This window comes from Scomber scombrus, chromosome 8 (genome assembly GCF_963691925.1).
Source record: "Scomber scombrus chromosome 8, fScoSco1.1, whole genome shotgun sequence".
Lineage (NCBI taxonomy): Eukaryota > Metazoa > Chordata > Actinopteri > Scombriformes > Scombridae > Scomber > Scomber scombrus.
The window spans coordinates 14723124-14744986 of NC_084977.1; the positions used below are offsets into that span (position 1 = coordinate 14723124).

General features: G+C 40.2%; 2 protein-coding genes across 2 annotated transcripts in view; both read right to left on the reverse strand.

Annotated features, from left to right (window-relative positions):
* Positions 1–149: 149 nt before the first annotated feature.
* Positions 150–10225, reverse strand: spata6 (spermatogenesis associated 6). Its single transcript, XM_062424280.1, has 10 exons — positions 10099–10225; positions 9736–9784; positions 9566–9607; positions 9316–9440; positions 8396–8482; positions 5023–5403; positions 3562–3664; positions 3212–3252; positions 2900–3039; positions 150–282 (listed from the first exon to the last, which is right to left on the reverse strand). Exons 1-10 carry the CDS (start codon positions 10174–10176, stop codon positions 168–170), a joined length of 1161 nt encoding a protein of 386 aa, XP_062280264.1. The 5' UTR covers positions 10177–10225; the 3' UTR covers positions 150–167.
* A 4729-nt stretch (positions 10226–14954) lies between these two features.
* Positions 14955–21863, reverse strand: part of agbl4 (AGBL carboxypeptidase 4) — a 280426-nt gene continuing 273517 nt past the window's right edge. The window contains exons 12-13 of the mRNA XM_062424281.1: positions 15181–15274; positions 14955–15057 (exon numbers count right to left, since the gene is read on the reverse strand). Of these exons, the coding sequence (XP_062280265.1) occupies positions 14955–15057; positions 15181–15274 (197 nt within the window). The remainder of the gene's footprint in view (positions 15058–15180; positions 15275–21863) is intronic.

A 21863-nucleotide genomic window follows, 5' to 3' on the forward strand; every position in this document is an offset into this window, starting at 1 on the left:
GTTAAGGAGGTATGTTAGCGTCTGTGTGTGTGTGCATCCATTCCTACACATACAACATTTGGCACGTAAAAATCAGATAAGTGCAATTTAAAGAATATCTGCTTTTAACTTTGAGCTATAAGCGTACATTATTAGAGTGACTGGTTTAGTTTAGTCAGATCAGTGGGTTAAAGGTCAGGGCTCACGTAGCTGTCCAGTGAGGCTCTGTGGGTCTGCAGAATCCTCTGGACTCTACTGTGGATCTGCTCCCTGTAGGATGGACTGGGCTGACTGCGCTGGAGCCTGAAAAACAGAAGAGACAAAACTAACTGTGTGTGTCACAAAGTCTTTCATCAGGTGGGTTGACATAAAGCTTTGTAGTGATAGAAAATACATAATATTGTTATTCTTGTAGGGTTGAGACACAATGTTAACAATAAAAACAATGTTCATTATACAATGAATGTGGCGGTTCCCAGCTTTAGGGTCAGGACCCCCACAAGATGGTGCAAGATAAATCTGAGGGGTCACAGCATAATTAACAAGAAAGGAAAGCAAAAAATATTCCGTGTAATATATAATGTCATGCTCATCTTTTCAAATTTGCCTTTAGTCTCTTAAACCCGTTTTTTCTGGTGAATGAGTGCATCATTTTTGTCTCCTCAGTACTGTTAACATAAATCAAGGGCAATCTGGTTTAAACTGGTACAACTAGTGACGAGGGGTCTCGTAGAAATTGCAAGTTTGAAGACCTAAAAAGACATACATGTTTGTAACCAATGGACTAATTCATCTTTTCTTGTTAAACATTTAGTTTATGAAATGTGAATAGTGAGAGATAATAGCCTATCACCACCAGAGCCAACATGACATCCTCATGTGTGGTCAATACTACAGTTCACAAAAAATACAAATTTTACATAGACAAAAACACAATCTACGCATTGGAACCATTTAATTTTTTTGGCATTTTTGCTTGGAAAATTACTTCAATAATTAATTAATTTTAAAAATTGCTCCATATGATTTGAGTCAGAGACGAGGCTCAAGAGGTTCTGACAGGTTTTCCCTTTGTCCACTAGTCTGTGCTGTAACCAAACATAAGACAGGTGAGCTGATGAAAAGCTGACAGCCAGACTACAGACACATTCTTCAGATGTACTGTGCTCAACAACACACTTTTCTAAAAATATACTTTGAAATAAATTACGTTTCTTTCATCTAAAAGTTCATTTTTATTCTGTTCCTCTAAATAAATAAGAGTTTCACAATTGACAGAACCAACTGTGCATTCAAACTACAGTCATAAATGTGATTCATAAATATGTTATAAATGTATCTGCGAGTTGGCCACAGGCAGTTCTGAAATAACAGACTCCACTGACAGAAGTGAACAGTAATACATTTCAGTATTGCTTCTAATCCTCGTCTATTTGTTGGGAGTGGAAGGGTGATGACTAACTGACTGACTGAATGGTGTTTTGGCCTGGCTCAAAATGTGGGAATGGCAACTTTTCATCTGTAATCAGATAAACTCGCTACCTGCTTCAAAAAGTCATCAAGGACAAATCATCCAGAGACATGAATAGACTGAGACTTCGGGGCTTAGGGGGCAAACGTTGCCACTGGCATCTGTCATTTTCTTTATAGATCAAAGATTCGTGGTAAGACGTGCCCCTCTCGCTGTCGGAGGGAATCTACAAAGGCCCACTCTAATCTCCCACCCTGCAACTCCTGTCGCGTTTTCAATTGAGAGAAAAGTATCATTCATTTCCTACAATTTACTTTGCAGTTTAAGATTGTCTATTGATTTTAATGTTTACTTATGGACTAAGCAGAGTGGAAAGGGAAGGAGAGCAAAAACAAACAAACAAACAAAACGGAACGTCGGTCCCGTCGGTGTGTTCAACTCGCAGCTGCTGTGATCGATGACAAGGTCTCTCTGAATGTATTAAAGTGTGCATCGGGTCAAATGCATCAGACTGAAACTGAAACACAAATCAATAACATTTTCCTCTTCGTTTTCCCTTCTCTCTGCCTCCTCTCTCCGTAATGAACAAACATGACAAGACATGAGCTTCTGTAATTTAAAAGGTGGAGGGGAATTCATCCTGCCTGTCTAGTGTGATCAAAATTAAAGATTGGACGTGTACACAAGCAAAGCGGTGGCAGTGTATGACTAACATCTCATGGGATTGTCATATATTTGTTGTATACTGTAATCGGGAACTCATACGTGTGCCTCTTTGCTTTTAAGATCTTTTGAGCAAACAATGATTGGATGGATGAGGATTGTGGTGCAAACATTACAAAAAGAGGATTGTGTTTTTTACACCTTTGGTGTGAGAGTGAAGAAAATCAGCAGGATTTGTGGCCAGAAAAGCCAAACTCAGGGCTCAGAGGAGATCCTGAGAACACTAACAACAAGTGAAAATACAAAGGTATAAACAGGCATTCTCCTTACTGCTGTCTCTTACATTCAACCATTTTGACACAATATCAACAGAAAGCGATAAGGATTTGTGATTGGCTATCCTGTTCATACACCAGTTCAACAAACACAACACACTGAGTTACCCTACAAACTTTTAGGAAGAAAATATCAAATTACATTGTTACATTGATGATCATTTTGCCACATATTTATTCAAAAGTATTCAGTATGTCGTCTAAGCTTCACAGTTTCTGTTTGATAGGTTGCAACTTGCTGATTCAAGGAGCCAATGAAGAATAAAATATGAAAAAGTCCCAAATTTATCTGGTTCTAGAGGTTTCTGTTATGGGAGGATGTAGCAGCCTTTTGGTCATTGTGTTCTTTTCATGTTGAGGCAAAGCAATGATTTGATTTAACAAATCCATTAAAAGACGGCCAGTGGAAATCCTTTGGGTTGAGGGGAAATGTTACGAATAGACATTTTACCTTTCTCTGAGGGACTGGTCGAGAATCGGAGGGCTTCTGGATTTTAACACAGTCAAGGTGGACTGAGCTGAGGCAGTGGCTTTCACAGGGTTTCTGTTTCGGGCTTCATTTCTGAATACTGTCCCTGGAGACAAGTCTGCCTGGAAGAGGAGTTTTAACTTGTGAATAAACTTTATCATCTCCATCTTAAAAGTATATGAAGACATTAGCATAACACTCTTCAGAAATAAGTACATGGGCACTGATGTGCTGTCGCATCAAAAATGGCAATTTATTCAATAAGTTGTTTTAAAATGTTAGAATTATACTTACTCTGGCCGTTCTTGGTCTATAACTCTCAAGGAGAGAAGAATCTACAAAGAAGAGGAAAAGCTACAATTTTATGAAAATTATAGTAGCTTTTAGACTGTATTTCATATTTCAGAGAAGTTCTTTTAGGCAAACAGTTCATTTTGTGAACATAAGTAGGTGTTGTTAAACTTTACCTACATAGAAGCAGACACAAAAATGTGACACTACTATGGAAACTGGAAATGATTGAATACATATCATTCATCATTTTTTACATGAGGCCAAACCTGTAAACTGTTTGCAAAAAAAAACTGGCCTCAGGTGTGAAACAACACTTTTACTAGTGTTTGTTTGTGAGTGATGAGGCCTACCAGTGTGATCAGCTGAGAAGCTAAGAGTACGACGATGCATGCTACAATCCTGTGGAGAGGAGGAAGGATTTCCCATCCCAGAGACACTACTGCAACGAGAAACCTGGAATAACACCATAGAAAAACAATCTGCTATCAGACATTAGAATGCATGCAAGTTTGTTTTGGCACTGAGGTCCTTTCTGTAAGTTTTAGTTTCTGTCTTACGTATTATTCTATCACCCTACTACTCACCATGATTATGGACAAAAAGTATTCTGTTTTCAACTTTGAAACATTACAGACTAAACACAATGATAAATCACACAATCTAAAAACTAAGAATGAGAAATGCCACAACGAAAATTAGACACAGGTGTTGTTGGGTACATTACATAAATGAAGTTGACAACACACATTCATCACTCATTTCTTTCAGACTGCAACAGAATAAAGGAAAAGTTGACCTGCATATTTATCTACTCTGCCATCATCTCATCCTTAATCATTTCAGCATGAAGTTCACGATTAGACGTAAAGACAACAAAGACCTTTGCAGAATCACCACCTATGGTAATCTCAGACAACATAAATTGGGTTATCTATAGGAATGTGCTTCTCTCTACACACACAAACCAGGAGGGTTAAGGCTCTGCACCATGTGCTGATAATGCATTCACCATGGGGCTAAGCTACTTCATTAGGTATCTATTTGTTAATTGCAGCTTGACTCTCAATTACCAGGGTTAATTGTCGACAGAATATTCCCCCAGGAAAACCAGAGTGGAAAACATGCTCCTCTCTCTAATAAAACGCCTGTTGTATTCTAGTAAATTCCATTCATGAGTGTGACCAAAACAACAACAACTCAGTTCCTAATCACTTCTTTTAATAAAGGTGTGCTCGTTCATTTTGATATTCATACCTCAGGATTAGATTTGATGTAAATGAAGAGGCAGACATACAATGGGGAGAAGAGAGAGTGGAGGGAGGGTCAGAGAAGAGGATGCTGTGTTGTTCTTGTCCATCGACTATATTTTCCCAGAGGCTGTGTGATCAGAAATCACCCCTTTTATATGCAAATCTCTCATAGCAGTGATACGGCTGTAATTAGAGTGTTAACAAATAAGGGTGTAGCAGCCTAAATACAGGACTTGTGCTATTAAAAAGCACTAAAACCCCTCAGCGAGGATAATAGGCCGTATTACACGCGCACACATACTGAAACATTTTCAGTGACGTCGAAATCCATTAACGGCTCAGGTAAAAAGATTAACACTGCTCTCTTATTATGCCCTCCACTTAATCTGCCCACTAGATTAAGTTAAAATTTGGGTAGCTCCCACAGAGGCATGAACTACATCAATTCAGGAGCCCATTAATTTCATAACCCCTGTGCACTGAACACATGTATTGTTGGAATAATACTTCCGTTTTGACAGCTGCCTTCAGTTTGAAGGGATATATGTAAAAGTTACAGACCAAGAAGGGGGGCTGGCTCTCTGTCTCCTTCCTGAAGTGGTGAGGCCCAAGCTGGAGGTGGCTGAGCCTCTGCCTGGCATCCTCTGAGAGCTGGCACATCTTGCGGTGGGTGTACGGGGACAATGCCCGAGTTCTGGAGGAAACTGTGGGCTGCTGGTAGCCAGAGTCTACAGAAACTCTGAGAGCAGTATTTTTTCTGCGGGTCTTGTTTTTCTGGGGACTGTGGCCGGACGGGGATGAAGGAGGAGAGCGTCTGGATGTAGATGACTGTGCAGAGTTTGTAATTGTGGCCTCAACATTTAGCCGTTCCTTCTCATCTTTTGAAGACACTAAGTTCCCATGATCTATTCTGGATAAATGCACGCTGGATGGTGACTGACACTGTGGTTTGGATGATGAAGACTTTTTCGCTGAGCTTTGCTTGGACGGCCTCACTGGAGAAAGATGGGAGGTCGGGGGCTGCAGATTATGAGAGAGAGAGAAAGAAAGACATGTTGATATGTTCTAACATGTCAAGCTATCCTCACAGCTCTCCATTTTGTAGTGACGCATAACATTTGTCTCAGCAGTTTAGATCTCTCGGCAGACCACAACGTTATTCCTTTACACAGGCGTCAGCCATTTTAGCTATTAGGGCAGCTGCTCTCACTCCCAATACAGACTTCTTCTCCCTGGATAAAAGCATTAAACCATTAGCTAAATCATTCAGCTTAAGTGTTAGAACAACAACAGCTCTCGCAGTCTGCACTGTCATGGAGACAACCTCTGCAGAATTACTTCAATAACTCTAATGGCCAATAACATCATTCTCCGATGCAATATCCCACTTCCTGCGGGTAATGCCAACCGGGGATAAATAAGTTAAGATAAAATGTTAATTGCATTTGATGGCCATCTCCAGTCTAATATGATAAAGAGGCATTACGTGGCTGTAAAACAAAGATAATCTAAATGCTAATTAGGGAAATCACACAACATTAAAACTATTTTTAAGAGAAACTAAATGATGAATAAATCCTCATCAAGGTTGCCATTTGAGAATGATCTGATTTAATGGAATTAAGGTGAATATGCCCTTCCCTCCCTCACATCCTTCAACATCTCTGACTTCCTTCAGCTCCTCTGTCTGTTCTTGCTGGTGGACGGTCACTGAGAGTCAGTCACTTTCCCCATCACCAACTCAGTGGTGAAGGATTGTCTGATGCAATTAGTTGCTATTTCCACTGTTGTTATTGTGTGATAAACACACTGTTCAACAAAGCTTGGGATGTGGACAAACAATAAAAATTACTTTGTAATTAAAAGCAGTATATAAATGAGAGAGAAGACGATTAGTGAAATGTGAGAGCACAAGAAAACTAAGAGTATATCCATCAGGACAGTTTCAGAGGTTTTGTAGAAGTTGCTATCACTGTAAATCTCTATTAAAAACAGGACATGGTTTGTCAGCTAGGCGGGCAGGCAGTCAGGGTAATTCCTATGCTGAGGAGCCATTAGGAGAGAGAAAATGGAGAAATTCTACTGTCTGACAGCCACAGCGGTGCTCTGATCCAGACATCCCCCTGAGGGGCCGGGAGAACACTCTGACAATCTGCTTCGCTGTCAATGACATCCCATTTAAACAAATAGCTTAGCTTAGGTTACTGCACCTGGGAAATGCATGGCAGTGTTTTTGGCACAACATGCCAACTGCTGTGTGATGAATCATATGTTACTAACAGGACTGTTTGTGAAAGATTGTCTGTCTTACTGGGTTTTTTTTGGGTCTTTTCTTTAAGGAACCCCCTTTTACAATGTACCACTGGGGCATTATCCTGTCCTCCCAGTGTCCATCTGCTGAGTAGACTCTCACAAATTAGGGCTGAACAAATTAGACTCTCAGGCACAAATTATTGAAATTTTATCGAAACCGCAATATGGCCTCCTGCAATTTTCAAATTGCAAGAGGCTCAGTATTTATTAAAAGAGAAATTTGCATCAAAAAAACATTTTTAATTAAATATTCTCATGCTGCAGAGATGTCCTGGCTGACACATCATATTCTACATACTTAAGAAAACATATTTGTCTAGTACAGATCCTCGGAAAAATCTTTTCATGTGTTTTTCAATGTAAAAATTATAATTTCCTTTAATACTGTAAATCATATAGCATCTGAAATATCAGTCAAAATAATTTAAATTAGATATTTTTAACATCATTCAGCCCTGGCACAAATGCAAAGATACATAAGATTGCGGTGGCTATGGGTCAGAAGGTAGATTTGATCGTCCACTAATCAGAAGATCGGCAGTTTGAACTGGCTCTTCTATTCCAGATGTCAAAGTGTTTGAACACCAAATGGCTCCTGAAGACTGCGCCATCGATGTGTGAATGTGTGTATGAATGATTAGATCTTCCGAATGAGCACGTTGGCACCTTGCATGGCAGCCTCTGTCATCAGTGTATGAATGTGTGTGTAAATGGGTGATTGTGGCATGTATCGCAGAGCGCTTTGAGTGGTTGGAAGGAACAGGAAGGCGCTATATAAATGCAGTCCATTTACTCTGCACACAAGACCATAATTAAGTGGATTATACTGAAGGTGACAATGGATGAAAATATGTCAAAACAAATCCTGCAGTGTCCACACAAATAAAAGCTGAGAAAAAGACTGACTGAAATAAATCCTTCAAAAAGTAGAATGTGATTTTATGCAACTGAGCAGTTAACCTTTAAAATCCACAAGGACAAACTGGAAGAGTTACAGGTGACCCTCAGCATGAGAAGTTAATGCAAAAGAAAAATGGCTGACAGACTGATTGTGACAAAAACTGTGTAAATTCCCAGCTAGTAGGAGATGTGAAAGAAGGCTTGCTATCAGCATCACAGATCTGCCTCCCCATAATTACATTCACAAGGAGAGAACAGATACCCTTGAAACACTGCCTGGATAGATAGATAGATGCAGTAGCCATGGCAACAATAGAAGGTGGGTATGTATGTTGGAGACAGACAAATCTGATGGCCAGTGATACCGCTCATTAGAGCCCTCAAGAGATGAATCTTTACTGTATTAGCCATGGCCACCACTTACTCAGTTATGCTTGCTGAGTATGTAGCTGTGATGTGTTCAAACCCCAGACAGGTTGGGCTGTCGGGCAGGCTGATAAACACGCTGTTTACTTGACTCATGAGTGACACTTTGATGGATTTAACTGTTTCAATTTTGATTGAGCTGTTGTGAAAGGCCATGAACAGACAACACTATTTATTTGTAAAGAACTCGCTCATTTCAAAGTGCTTTACAGACAAAACTCAGATAAACCGAAAGCAAATAAAGGTATAACAAATGTGAAGAACTGGACACAGTGACATGAAATGAAAAGGACACACTTACATGTGAGGTTGCCGGGCTGTCTCTACCATCACTCTCTTCAATGACTGATGTTGTGGCAAACTCCACTTTGGGAGAGATTCCCTAGAGGGTGAGGGACGATAGGAACAAACACAACACCTTTAACAGGGAGATGAAGACAAAAGGACAGATAACAGCGCTGCCTGGAACACCAATTTACAACCACAAATCTTCAATCTACGCCTGGCTTGAGAAAAACAAATAGCAGAAATAGCAGAAAATAACAGAAAGGCTCCAGTGATGTATAAATAATGTAGCATTTGGAGAGAGACGTCTAAATTGCTATGGAGGCCTCAAACACAAACACATAAAAGCAACGGTGAGAGGAATAGTGTTTAAAGACATTTAAATAAGCCAGTTAGTGCCTCGCCTGACGACATGAGATTGAAAAGAGAGTAAGTTCCCAGCTTAGTTTTTCTGTCTGTACAGCAAAGATGGACAACAGCTCGATTAGGGCAGCGCTATCTTTTCTGAAGAAAATAATTCACTTTCTGTAGGACAAGACAGCACTTTTGAATTGGTTATGTGGGTAGCGTGCCTGTGTGTGGTGAGTGCAGACACAGAGGTCATTGAGATTAGGATGAGACTCATTTAGAGACAGCATTTAGAGAAAACAATCTTCTCCAGTCTATGAATGACACATGTAATATTGGTGCCAATCAAGCTGGATCACACAGCGAAAGCAGCTCTCCTGATGGGGTCACTGTGACACGTCAATTACGCTTAAATGCACTGAGTGACAAGAACACCCCTCCCTCCTTTAACAAACTCAACAGAGTGTGCCATTGGACTTTGCTCTGTCAGTAGCTCAGGCACCTCTGCAGGCATGACTGACATGTGTTACACCTGATGCTGGGAGGAGGAGTTAGAGAGAAATGAAAAGGAAAGCAGCTTACAGGGAAGGAGGGGGACCTCTTCATTAGTATTTCCCTCTCTGCAGCTCCTTCTCTGAAGCTCAGTCTGGGACCAGGGTACAGGAAATCTCTGTTGCTTTCCTCCATCTTGGCTAGGATCTCACCCTCTGAAGCCATACACAGACAGACAGAAACACACACAAACCAAGTCAGAGAGATCTTGTTTTTGCAGCGTAATGACTGGATACAGCAGGGATTTAACATGCCCATATGGCATCATTAAAAAGCATACCTGGAGGCACCAACTGAATCAGCTCAAAAGATGTTGTGTCAGCTGAGAGGAAGGAAAGCACACTTAGACGGTGAGCTAATAATCAGTATCACAGCTAATAGCCTATGAGCTTGCACAGCACAGAATTCAGGAGTAAAAGATGAGGAAGCAAATCTCAGAGGGCCGTTTACCTTCTAGGAGGTCAGCTACATCAGCAGGGTCAACAACGCCAGAGAAAGTCTGGTAAAACAGACAAGAGTACAGACAAAGCAGATCAATACTTATTACAAGATGAGACTGACAGACAGCCCACTATCTAACTGACACTTTCTCCAGGGAAAAGAAGGCCTTTTTCATCAGGTGTGGTAACTGGACGGTTGCTGGTTTGAATTTTTTTCTTTTAAAGACAATGTGGAGGAATAGAGGGCACAAGCATATCCATATGAAACATATTTTAACAAAAATATGCACACTAGTATGGATATTAACCATTAATCAGGAGTAGATAAAAGGTACAATGGACAAGTTACTTTGTTCATAGTCATTATTCTCACCTTGATGAAGACCATTTTGTGGTGGAAGCGTAACGGGAACACAGGAGGCAAACAGGGAGTCTTCCTGTACTGGCCCATGAGGCACACACTCAGGTAGATATCACTCTTCTTAGATAGGAGCACACCTGGACATGTGACCTGCATACAAACAGGGTGATTGGATTGACTTGTAAATGTCCTTTATTGGCAGATTTTCAGGATCATTTAGCTCAGTCCAAAATGAAGCATACATCATGTATCTGCTATTCTGCATGCATTCAAAATGACAGCATGAATGGCCGAGGTAGCATAATGAGCTACAGAAACCTTTTCAACAGTCAATTAAAATCAGCTGCATGAGGTGGAGGTGTGCAGTTTTCATCTATTGTCAGTGGTATTTTTTGTTCACTGCAATCTAATTAAGATAAGTGATTATGTTGGTTTTTTTACTACATGCATAACAAATTAAGCAAAGTTAAAATGCATTTACATACAATTGGGAATAATCCCAAATCATATTACAATTTAGAGTCTCTGCACATTAAAACAACATAAGTTACTACAGAAATGTTGTTCACAGGGCTTGTAATCAAGCTTGATAAAATTTAAAACACATTTTGTCTAAATCTAAATTAAGATGATCAGACTACAGCTGCAACTATACGATTAATCCACTAGTCATCACCAGAAAATGAATCAACAGCTATTATACGATACTATTTTTTAAGCACAGATGTCAAACACTCTTTAACCTCTCCAATACGAGGATTTGCTTATTTTTAATATCACTGTTGGACTATTAGTTTGACACGTCATATCATATCTTTGAACATAGTGAAAATGTGATGAGCATTTTTCAGTATTTTCTGACACTTGATTTTGAGAAAACAATGATTAATTAAGAAATAAATGGGCTGATTAATAGATAATTAGTTGCAGCTCTGAATCGGATGTTCAGGGGCCTCTCTATTAGCTTTGACTAATACAGAAATTACCGTATCGCTCCGAATACAAGAGGTTGGGTTTTTTTTATTCTTCCTGGAAATACGTTTTAAGTGTGGAAACACCACTACTGTGGTCACACTACTACTAACATACTAACTGAACCTCTATCTGCTGAGCTACAACATTTCACCGTCTTTAGGGTACGGAGCGACATGGTTTGCAAAGGGAAGAGAAGAAGAGGATGTAAGCGTAAATTAGTGTTAGGCTTGCTAGCTAGCATGGCTAGTTAGTTAACTACTAGGTTGGTTTGTTAGATTTGGAGCAAAGGAGCCACTACAAGGACGCACTTACTGCCAGAATATCCAGGTACACGGTGCATTTCAGAGACTTCTGATGCGGTTTAGAGAAGGAGAGCCTCTTCTTCACAGAAGCCATTCATCCAATTTTCAAAGTTCGTTGTCATAGCTGCCAAACAGCAACAGTCACAGAGCGGATGTGCAGTCATGTGACTAAGAAGTGGCAAATCAAAACCTCTCTCAGTTCAACTCATTTCCATTCAAATCTGTTTTATTGGCATGAATGTAACAACAGTGATACTGCCAATCAATGATTGAAACAAAACTAACTACGTTTCATAAATTAAAACAAGAAGAGTGACATAGTATTGTTAAAACATTCTCATTCTCTCTCTCTCTCTCTCCGTTATGTGTGTGTATTTTTGTCTTTATATCTTTGAGAGAACCAATTTCAGTTGAAAAGCAGCTTTGTGAGGACATTTCTGTGTTGTGTTGTGAGGATATTTTGGCCGGTCCTTACGACTTCAAAGGGCAATTTGAGGGTCAAGATTTGCTTTTTAAGGTTAAAGTTAGAAATTGGTTTAGGTTCAGTTTAGGGTTATGGCTGACTTATGTCAAAGAGTGTCCTCATAAGGATATAAAGACAACCGTGTGTGTGTGTGTGTGTGATTTTGTACGGTGTGTCTATATAAACAAGACATAATAAAAGAACAAATGATAACAATCATAATTATGATTGTTATCACAATAAGGTTATCAATGGGCTTTTTTATGTAAATAAATTATAACAAAATTCAATCATGAAGTTATTGTAAACCAATATACTTGGCAGGTGTAACATTAAACAAACAAAAACAACCACAAAGATCATTATTCATTTTCCATTTTCAGTTTCCACTGGTTGTTCTCAAGTCATGACACAAGGATATGAATTTTGCTGAAATCATTTCACATTTCGGGATTTCTCCCACTAAACAGGGGAGTGTTATGTCTGTTGAATATGAATATGAAGTCTGTTCCCCGTCAATATGTGTTCCCCTTTCTTCTTAACCCCAACCAGTCGTCTTCTGAGATGCTTAACCTTAACCCCAACCAGCTAACCATAACCATAACCTAACTGGACTGTGTTGACTCCGTCACATTGTAATTTTGGTTGTTTTTCTTTCCAATATGCAGTATATTTTTCTTTTTTATAATGTTTATAATTTGGTTTGGTCAGATTGAGTTGGTGTTGCTGTCCTGAGGCTGTCTGGGATATGTCGGCTTGTCTGCAGAGCGCCTCAGGACCAGCTGGCTGAGGGGACTGTTCTCTGGCTTCAGCTCTTGGCAGGTTAAAGCTTTGTGATGGTATATCTGGGGGTTACTGGATTTTAGGTGATTGTAAAAATTTAATTGATCTTTTTTACATTTTTAGTATGAGGGAGTACTGGCCAAGTCCTGCCCTCGCCCATTGTTTGGTGTCTTTCTCTGAATATTTGGGGTGTTTTCAATACTCAGTGTGGAAAAATTCTGATGGTTTTGTCCCATTTGTGAAATTCATTATTTAGTTTTGTTCACCAAATTTCACTGCCATAAATAATAATTGAATCTCGTACAAATAGAAAAATCTTTAGCCAGATTTTAGTTGCAATGCAGATTCTTTTTGTTGTGTTGAAAGCTCTCCTGGTTTGTCTCTTAGGTCTTTCATAGCCAAGTTCAAGCTTCCTGTGTAAGTGATGTTGAGGCCAAGCTATGTGTAGTTTTTTGTATGTTGTAATTTAGTGGTGTCCAAATAGAAATTGTATGTGTTAACCTGATTTCTGGATTGCTTCTGAAAGGTCATTTTCTTTGTTTTTGATGTGTTTACTGACAGGGCACAGAAGGTCTGACAGAGTTTCTGCAGGAGATTAAGGTACTGCTGCAAACCATCTTTAGAGGGTAAAAGCAACACTGAGTCATCTGCGCACAGGAGCCCCCTGATCTCTGTGCCTTTCAGGGTGAGGCCAGGTGCCGTGGAAAGCTCTAACTGGTTTGCTAATTCACTGATATATAGTGTAGATTGAAGAGAATTGGACGGAGATTGCTCCCCTGCTTCACTCCCCAGCCCTGGGAGAATAAGGCTATTTGTTTGTCTCCAGTCTTTATAGCACATTTCCTTTTTGTACACATGTCCATATGTTTTTTCTCCCCAGTTCCATTTTCAATTAGCCTATAGAAAAGGCCCTTGTGCCAGCTTTTCTGGAATCAACATCTTTTCTCTGTGTTTAATTCCTCATCAATTAAAGTGTGGAGGCTAAATATGGTCTGTTGTGTGGGAATTTGGCACGAATCCCATTTTGCTTTTATGCAGAATGTGTGGTTATTAAGAAAATTGACATGGTGTTTATTAATGATGTTGCAGAATATTTTTCTCAGGTTACTAGTGACACATTTCCCCCGCTAATTGTTTAGGTCATATTTATTAGATTTTATGGTGTTTAATCATTTTGTTGAGTCTTTTTGGTTTTCAAGGATTGGATGAATTCTATTTGTTGTTGTTCTTTTATTGGGTAATCTAGAAGGGCTTCCAATTTTCCATTTAATGTATTGTATGTATTGTATTGATCATTGTTTTTTTTGTAATAATACTGCACAACTCACTTAAGTCATTAGTCCAAGTAATGCCATCTTGAATTGCTAGTTCATCTTTGTTTTGGGGTTTCCATTTATCCTACAACTGGTTTGGATTCCTCAGTTTCAGAGAGCTGGTTACTGGTGTGTTTGTATTTGTATTGTCTCAAAATGTCATCATAATGAAGACGGATGTTCTGGTTATCTGGGTCTCTATGATAAGTTTGCCATAAGTTTTTGCATACAATGTCAGACCATTTGTTATTGTTATTTGTTGAGATTTTTTTGTTTGCACAGTTGCACCTTAGATAATAAAGTCAAATGATGAAAAATGTATTTTGTCCACAGCAAAATTTACACCAAAATTATTATGGGGAAACATTTCAGACAGAAATAAATCATTTAAATCATGTATTTGTTGATTTTCTCTCCCTCTCTCTCTCTCTACACACAAACACACACAGACACACACACACACACACAAACACACACACACACACACACACACACACACACACACACACACACACACACACACACACACACACACACACACACACACACGCACACACACACACACACACAAACACATACATACAAAATAATTTTATCATTATTGCCAAAGTAGAGTGACCTACTACATTACAATTAAGTGATAAAGATGAATTGCTAAATGAGATATTAATACCATCCAGTAATGTCATAAAATAATCAGTTACAGCAGGAAAGCATGCATTTATTTACAACTGTATGCACAAAAAAGAAGCTGCTGAATGAAGGCCTCAGATGGAATTTAGATGGTTACCAGTCTGTCTCCTCTTGCCATTCAATAGGCTTTAATAGTCATTTTTATAGTAACTAAATAACCCGGGAGGAAACCTGTTCTGATTTTAGTTCTGCAAGGACCAGTCATCCCACCGTTACAAATCTGTGAAAATAAGTCTTTATAGTCAGGGAGATGTGGAGCTTCTAAAGGCAATGAAGTGTGAAGGATCCTCCTGCTACGGCACTCTGCATTTTATACATGCTCAGTCTGTGTCCGTCTGTCTAGTGCCTGACACTCTGGCTCTTCTCCCTCTCTCTGTCCGCTGCATCTCTGCCAACACCATTGCCCTTTGTGTTGCTGTCTGTCTGGGACATCACCTCAGGACTGCACACAGAAACATATTAACATGAATGACTGAGATGGTGGTATAAAGTTCAGCAAATGGTAAAATAAAAATACATTAATTTGGTTGGGTATGAATGCGCAAAGTGAATAATAATGCATTACCTTTTAATGTGAGTTGGTCTGTTGTCCTTGATGAGATTATTGAGTTTGTAGTAATCCAGAAAGGTTCGGGCCACATTCCTGCCCAGTTTCATATCTGAAGTCAGTGAGTTAAAGCTTTGGTCTTTTTGTCTGTAGATGAATCTCAGGTAACAATGCTCAAAATAATCTCTAAATTTGTGGTTCACAAAATAGTATATGGACCCCCTTTTGTAACCATAGAGTCACTGCAGAAGGGGAAAAATGTGGCGTGAAACTTCAAGCTGCAGTGATCAATATTGTTCTGTGAACAACACGTCAAATGATTAAATACGTGTAATGTGAAAATGGCGATTCCTAGTATCTACAGAGGAGTATCACCCAACTGTTCTCTCAGCACAACTGATTTTTGATTATAGCATCTTTCAGCTCATTGTTTTGGTCTGTAGCTATATTGTTTTGATTCACTCTCACTGTTCTCATCTAAAGCATTTTTAATGAAGAGAGTTTGATAAACCAACTGTACGCTACCTTCCCAGCACCAAACCACAGTCAAACAAAGTAATACTGACCTACTTATTGGAGAACTTAGTTGCTAAAGAGCCAAATATTTCCTTAAGGGGGTGTTGGAGAACAAAACAGAACTAAAATGGGAATGAGTACTAGGATTTAATCTATCACGTGGCCAGAAACATGATCCTAATTAAATGCTATTGTTGCTCTGCATCTTCTTTCTCAATTCTTTGCTAACATACAGAACAGAACAGAATTTAGTTAATACTGCTCTAAATCTAATAAGACTTTTTTCACATCAGACATTTTGACTTTTAGAACACGAGTTTAACTACTAACTTTGGTAATTGATGAATTGCATTGCAATATTTGCTGGAATGGAGCCATTATTAATATTATTCCACCTGTGCTTTCCCTGCTACGACATGTCAAAAAAGTCTTTAAACTAATTTAATTTGTGAACAAGTCAGGAAACAAGAGTGCGCTGATGCGAGGCCTAGAAGGAAAAATGTTTTCAGCATACAAAGTAGGCATGACTGAAAAAGTCTGTACTTAGATGTTAGAAATAAAACATAAAGTAAAAGTCTACAACTCTGCCCTCTGTCATCACCAACATATTCCTGGAGAAATGAGCAGCGTAAATCCTCAAGGTACAACACGCCGCTTTCTGAATTAAGCAACACTAAATCAACCGCATTTCACTCACATCAGCCAAATGCATGATGCTGGTGTGAATCACACAAAAGCAATTACTTAAACTCTGAGGCCTTATTTAAATTCAGGGGTGAGGGCACACATCATCCGCTGCACAATTGTCCCTCACTACATTAGGGACAATATCAATAACTTCACTGCTTTTATAAAACAGCTGAGTGTCTATGAGTGCCGTTGCTAAGCCTGTGGTCATTAGGCTACCAGGGCAAGCAATGATGACAATCAGATTCAGATAATGAAGAAGTAAGGAACCACCGAATGCCAACAATGTTCCCAATCACCAAGAGTGAGGATATAGTAAACACAGATAAATAAGGACAATGTCACTAACAGAAGTAAATTTCATCTAGTCACTGAGGCAACTGGCCTGAAAAACATCCATCAATATCAGCTGCCAATCTCATCTGTCCATCCTTATTCCATCATACAACATCTGTACAGAACATCCCTACATATTGTACTTATAGATTCCAACAGAAAACAGAAAAATATATGGAGGCTTTTCCTCTTTTAAGGCATTGATGTTAAACTACATCCATTCTTCATCAGGCTGGAGCATGATGGAGCAACACAGAGACGTAATCTGTCACTTTCCCCTGTCATTACCTTGTTGATACTCAGATATGGCCTGTCGTGCGCTGGAACATCTATCTGTCACATCCAGTTGATTGAAACAACTGGAATACAGACAGGGATGAAAAACAAAAAGACGGTGACTTAGGTCATTTTTATTGTCCAATTTCTTGTAATGATCAAAGAATGATCTGTACTACATAAATCCTGGTTGCTATGACGTTGAAAAGCTTACCTGTTTGTCAAGGGTATACGTACCTACTAAGTTAGGGCTGTGAATATGTGAGCAGGCCACTCTGTAGTAAGTCTGTCACCTTGGCCTATGAGATTGTTTTTGCGTATGTTCGAGAGTATGCACAGGACTTCATTCTTCACCCGCCAGGCTGATGGCAACACTCTCCACATGACTCCAGAGTCTATGTTTACACCCCATATGGCTGTTTGTCTGTGAGTCCTGCATCAGGCCAGACTTGCTGTGTGTGTGTGTGTGTGTACGGGCCCCACAGTCTGTCTCATTAGACGGATAGCTGATGATAATGATTAGACAGAGATGAAACTACAGAAAAAACAGACTAAGGTTATGTCCTTCTGAATCGTGCATTTATGCTGCTTTTATAATGCACAATATTAGTTATAATGTAGGCTTTAGATACTAGTTTTTGTTACACTGATAAACAGCCACAAACACGTACTGTGCATACTCGTTAACTTATGCACAATCATATACTGGTAAACTACAAACCAACAAATAAACACTCCACTCTCCGTGTATCCTTGACATCTTCATTCTGACCTCAGGAAAGTTTTTTGGTATTTTCCTCCGTTCTCTTTCATCAGCAGAGCTCGGTGCCAGTCCTGAGCTCTTTGGCCAGGCACGCTCAGCGACAAAAATATCTCCCGGACCCCACCGTGCGCAGATGGCCTCTCAGCTTGGCTTGTCACGACTCACCGTCCATTACAGGCGGTTTTGTGATGGACAGTCAGCTTCTGAAGGAGAACTTCATCCATGGGGCGAATGGTCGAAGACACAGAGGATGCCCTGACTGCTGTCTGGCCTGTTGCCGGGGGAAACCGTGGGGTCTGGAACGAGGCTGCTACTGCAGCAGGAAGTGATGTGTGTGTGTGCCAGGAAAAAGTCGGCGGGCTGTAGCTTGGATTACCGAGGTGGATGGTAGCGGAAATATTAAGAAAAACTTCAGCTAGGCAGCTTCTTCTAATTATGCCATGAACCCATACTTTGGTATGATGAACATTATAGCATCTAAAAGCATTATCATTACTATTGAGTAATCATTATCAATCTCTGGGGAGGTCATAGAGGTGTGTGTGTGTGTGTGTGTGTGCCAGGCCATCGTCACACTGCACTTCAGAAGAAATCTCTTCAGCAGATTTCCTACCTGTCACTGAGGTGTGTGAAGTGTATTCTTTAACATCTTGGTACACATAATGATCTTGTCTAATCAATAGCAGGTCATTGTCATGGCTCAAGGGCATGCTAGCTTAGGAGCTGATGAGATACGGGACACGGGAGACAAAGGGGTTTTGGACGTCATGACTTGTTTACTGCAGCTGTTTACTGTCAGCACGGCATTTAGCAGATTTCACCATTATGTCCCTCGTGCCTGGTCCTGGCAGAAAGACAGACAAGGTGACAATCAGACAACAAGGCCCCCAGTGGTAAAACGGACAAGACAAGGGGAGAATGTTGTCCAGATCAGATGGGAGTTAACAAGGAGACAAGCAAGGGGACATTGGAGCCATCAATACAGGCCACTGACAGTTTCTGTCACTGCTGTGACACGTAGAGAACTAATTATCAATGCTAATTAAGAGGCTAGTCAACAACAGCAATACAGAAAGGGACAGTTTTGTCCCCAATAGCGATTCGCCAGACTGAAAGACCTCACGTCCTGTTGCCCAAAGGGACAAAAAGGAGCTGATTTAAATCTCTGACAGGAGGAGCTGTCGCTGCCAAGGACACAAACTCTGAAAGCTGATTAATCAAATAAAATATATGTAAGCATGGCTTCTGTTTTCTAACAGTGTACACTAGCTGGATCTATGCTGCTATGAAAACAGAATAGTTTCCATTTGAATTTACTGTCTGGCACTTTATAGTTTCATTTCAAAACATTAAACATTTCATCTCAAATGACAGTTCGGCTGGTTTCAGTTGTATACACATCAACTCACACTTCAACTACCTTTAACTCTCACTCTTCATCTGATGTCAAAAGACAGTTCCACTGCATTCATCTATTACCATTTAACTGGAAGTTAATCTACTTTCAGTCATTACACTTCAGCTGACACTTCAGCTCCATCACACTTTGATGATTTCAATATTTCTCTGTGCTTGAACTGAAATTGAAACTTGAACTTCTTACAGCACTTCCATTTTAGCTGCCATTTCAACTTTGTTTTAGTATTTTAACTATTTGAAATGTTTCAACAGTAAACGCTCTGATGTGAGCCTTTTCTAGTTAGTGTGACATTTCCAAACTTTCTCAGACTCTCAAAGAACCTCAGCTTTCCATCATCACCATTTCCAAAAACTGCCACAACAAAACTGGATGTGTAAAGGTGTGTTTGTGCATCTTTCAAAAGAACTCATGTGAGGACACCTGTTCATATGCAATGATATTCGTGCAAGTATGTGTGTGTCTGGTTACGCACATGCTTGCATGTGTGAGTACCCATCCATTTGTGCATGTCTGGGTGATATGATGTGTATGATGCGTGGTAGTGAAGCATATTTGCCTCCAAGCTATATCATTTGAATACTTGTCACAGCCTGTCCATTGGGTGTCAGGTTCATTGATGCATACTGTGTACCACTGGCAGCTCTTGTATTCATGGAGTCCCACTGCTATGGTGAGTTGCACATCTGGGTGTTGCTGTTTTGGCAGACAGACATCACACACACACAAAGAGAATGAGAAGTGTGTATTTGTGTGTGTACACACATGCACCTATAGGACCAGCCAAAGCCAGTTGTACTGGCTGTCAATCCATGTTGCATCGATGCAATTTCAAGTTAGACAACATCACACAATCCTGCTGGCCACAACATCACACTTGATTAGAAGTTGATTATTGTGAGTGAGCACCTTTGATGGGAGAACCACAGTTTAAAAGGCCTCAGCACGTCGTTCCACTGAAGAAAAACAGCAAAAATTGCAGGCATCAAATAAGACAAAAGCAAATGCTAAACTCAACACAGTTAAAACAAGGGAGAATTCTTCCAGGCGAGAGATACAGCCTGAATAGCTTTTGAAGTTTTGGAATAATTCTTCAAAGTCAAAGTGTCACTACACACAAAAAGCACAAAAAGACACCTACGAAAGAAAGCTGGCTACAAACGCTTAAAGCGCATGCGCGCGCTGCACACACACACACACACACACACACACACACACACACACACACACACACACACACACACACACACACACACACAAACACACACACAAACACACACACACACACACACACACACACACACCACACAGACACGCCACACACACAGACACGCCACACACAGACGGTGCCACTTACATGGAGACACATACACATATATCAGACCATAGTCACTTTTGGGGGCATTACATAGACTTTTTTTCCATTCCCGGAGACTTAGCCTAACCCTAACCATAACCATTACTTGCCTAAACCTATCCCTTATCCTAACCTTAACCACTGACCCAAAAATCAGCTTTTTCCTCATGGGGACACAGTTTTCGTCCCCAAGCGATCCCCAATTAACTGATCCTAAGTCTGAAATTTGTCCCCAAAAGTAGCCTAAGACACACACACACACACACACACACACACACACACACACACACACACACACACACACACACAACAACACACACACACACACACACACACACACACACACACACACACACACACACACACACACACACACACACACACACACACACACACACACACACAGCACACAGCCACAACAGAAAGTATCAAGCTGAGTTTTGAACAAGGTCCCAGATTCTCTGAACCTTCATCCACTACGACTTTACAGTTTAAGCTTCACAGTCTGCACTGGAAGGTCCGTCACAAAAGGCAAGTGGACAATGAAAATAGAAAAACCTGGAGAAAAATCACTGGGAGGAAGGATGTCGGTGAGATTTGAATTTACTTTGCTATTGCAAACTTGATGTACAGTATGTAAATAATAAGTAAGCACATACACATATAAGAAGGCATATGCACACACTGAAGCACAAAGGTCCATACACACAGGCACACATGTGTTAAATGATTAGAGGACGAAAAGAAGACAGACACACACAATTGAGGTTGTCCCTGCTGTTTCAGAGAAGAGGATTCTCAGCTTGACTAGATGATATAATGAGCTGTTATGTTCTGGGTGACGAGATGAGAGGAAAGGGCAGAATAGAGGAGAGAGGAGGAGAGGAGAATAGGAGAGGAGAGATCAGAAAACAACCACAGACACACACACATACACTGTGTCACACTTTTTTCTGAGCACCTTCAAACTGTGACAAAAGTCTCAGCTGTGAGAAAGGTTAAGATTTCAATTTTGGTGGCTACAAGTCACAGCAGTGGAGAAGGAGAGTCAAGAAAGATGAAAGGCTAAGGGCAGCATGTTTGGAAGGTGGTGGGAGTTAGGGGTCCAGGTTATTATTTATTTGTCATGTATTAGTTTAGAGGGTTGTGTGTGTGAATGAGTGTGTGTGTGTGCGTCAGGTGAAAAAGGTGGGCTGTGCCGTTGAGATGCTAAAGGTCTCTGTTGATGATTTGCACGCTCCATCGAGCTGACTGCTGGGGCGTAAAAAGCGACATGGTCGGTTCCTTCAACCTGCCTGACCCCAATCTCCACTCTACACCAGGTCCCTGTACTGCCTGCCCACCCTGTG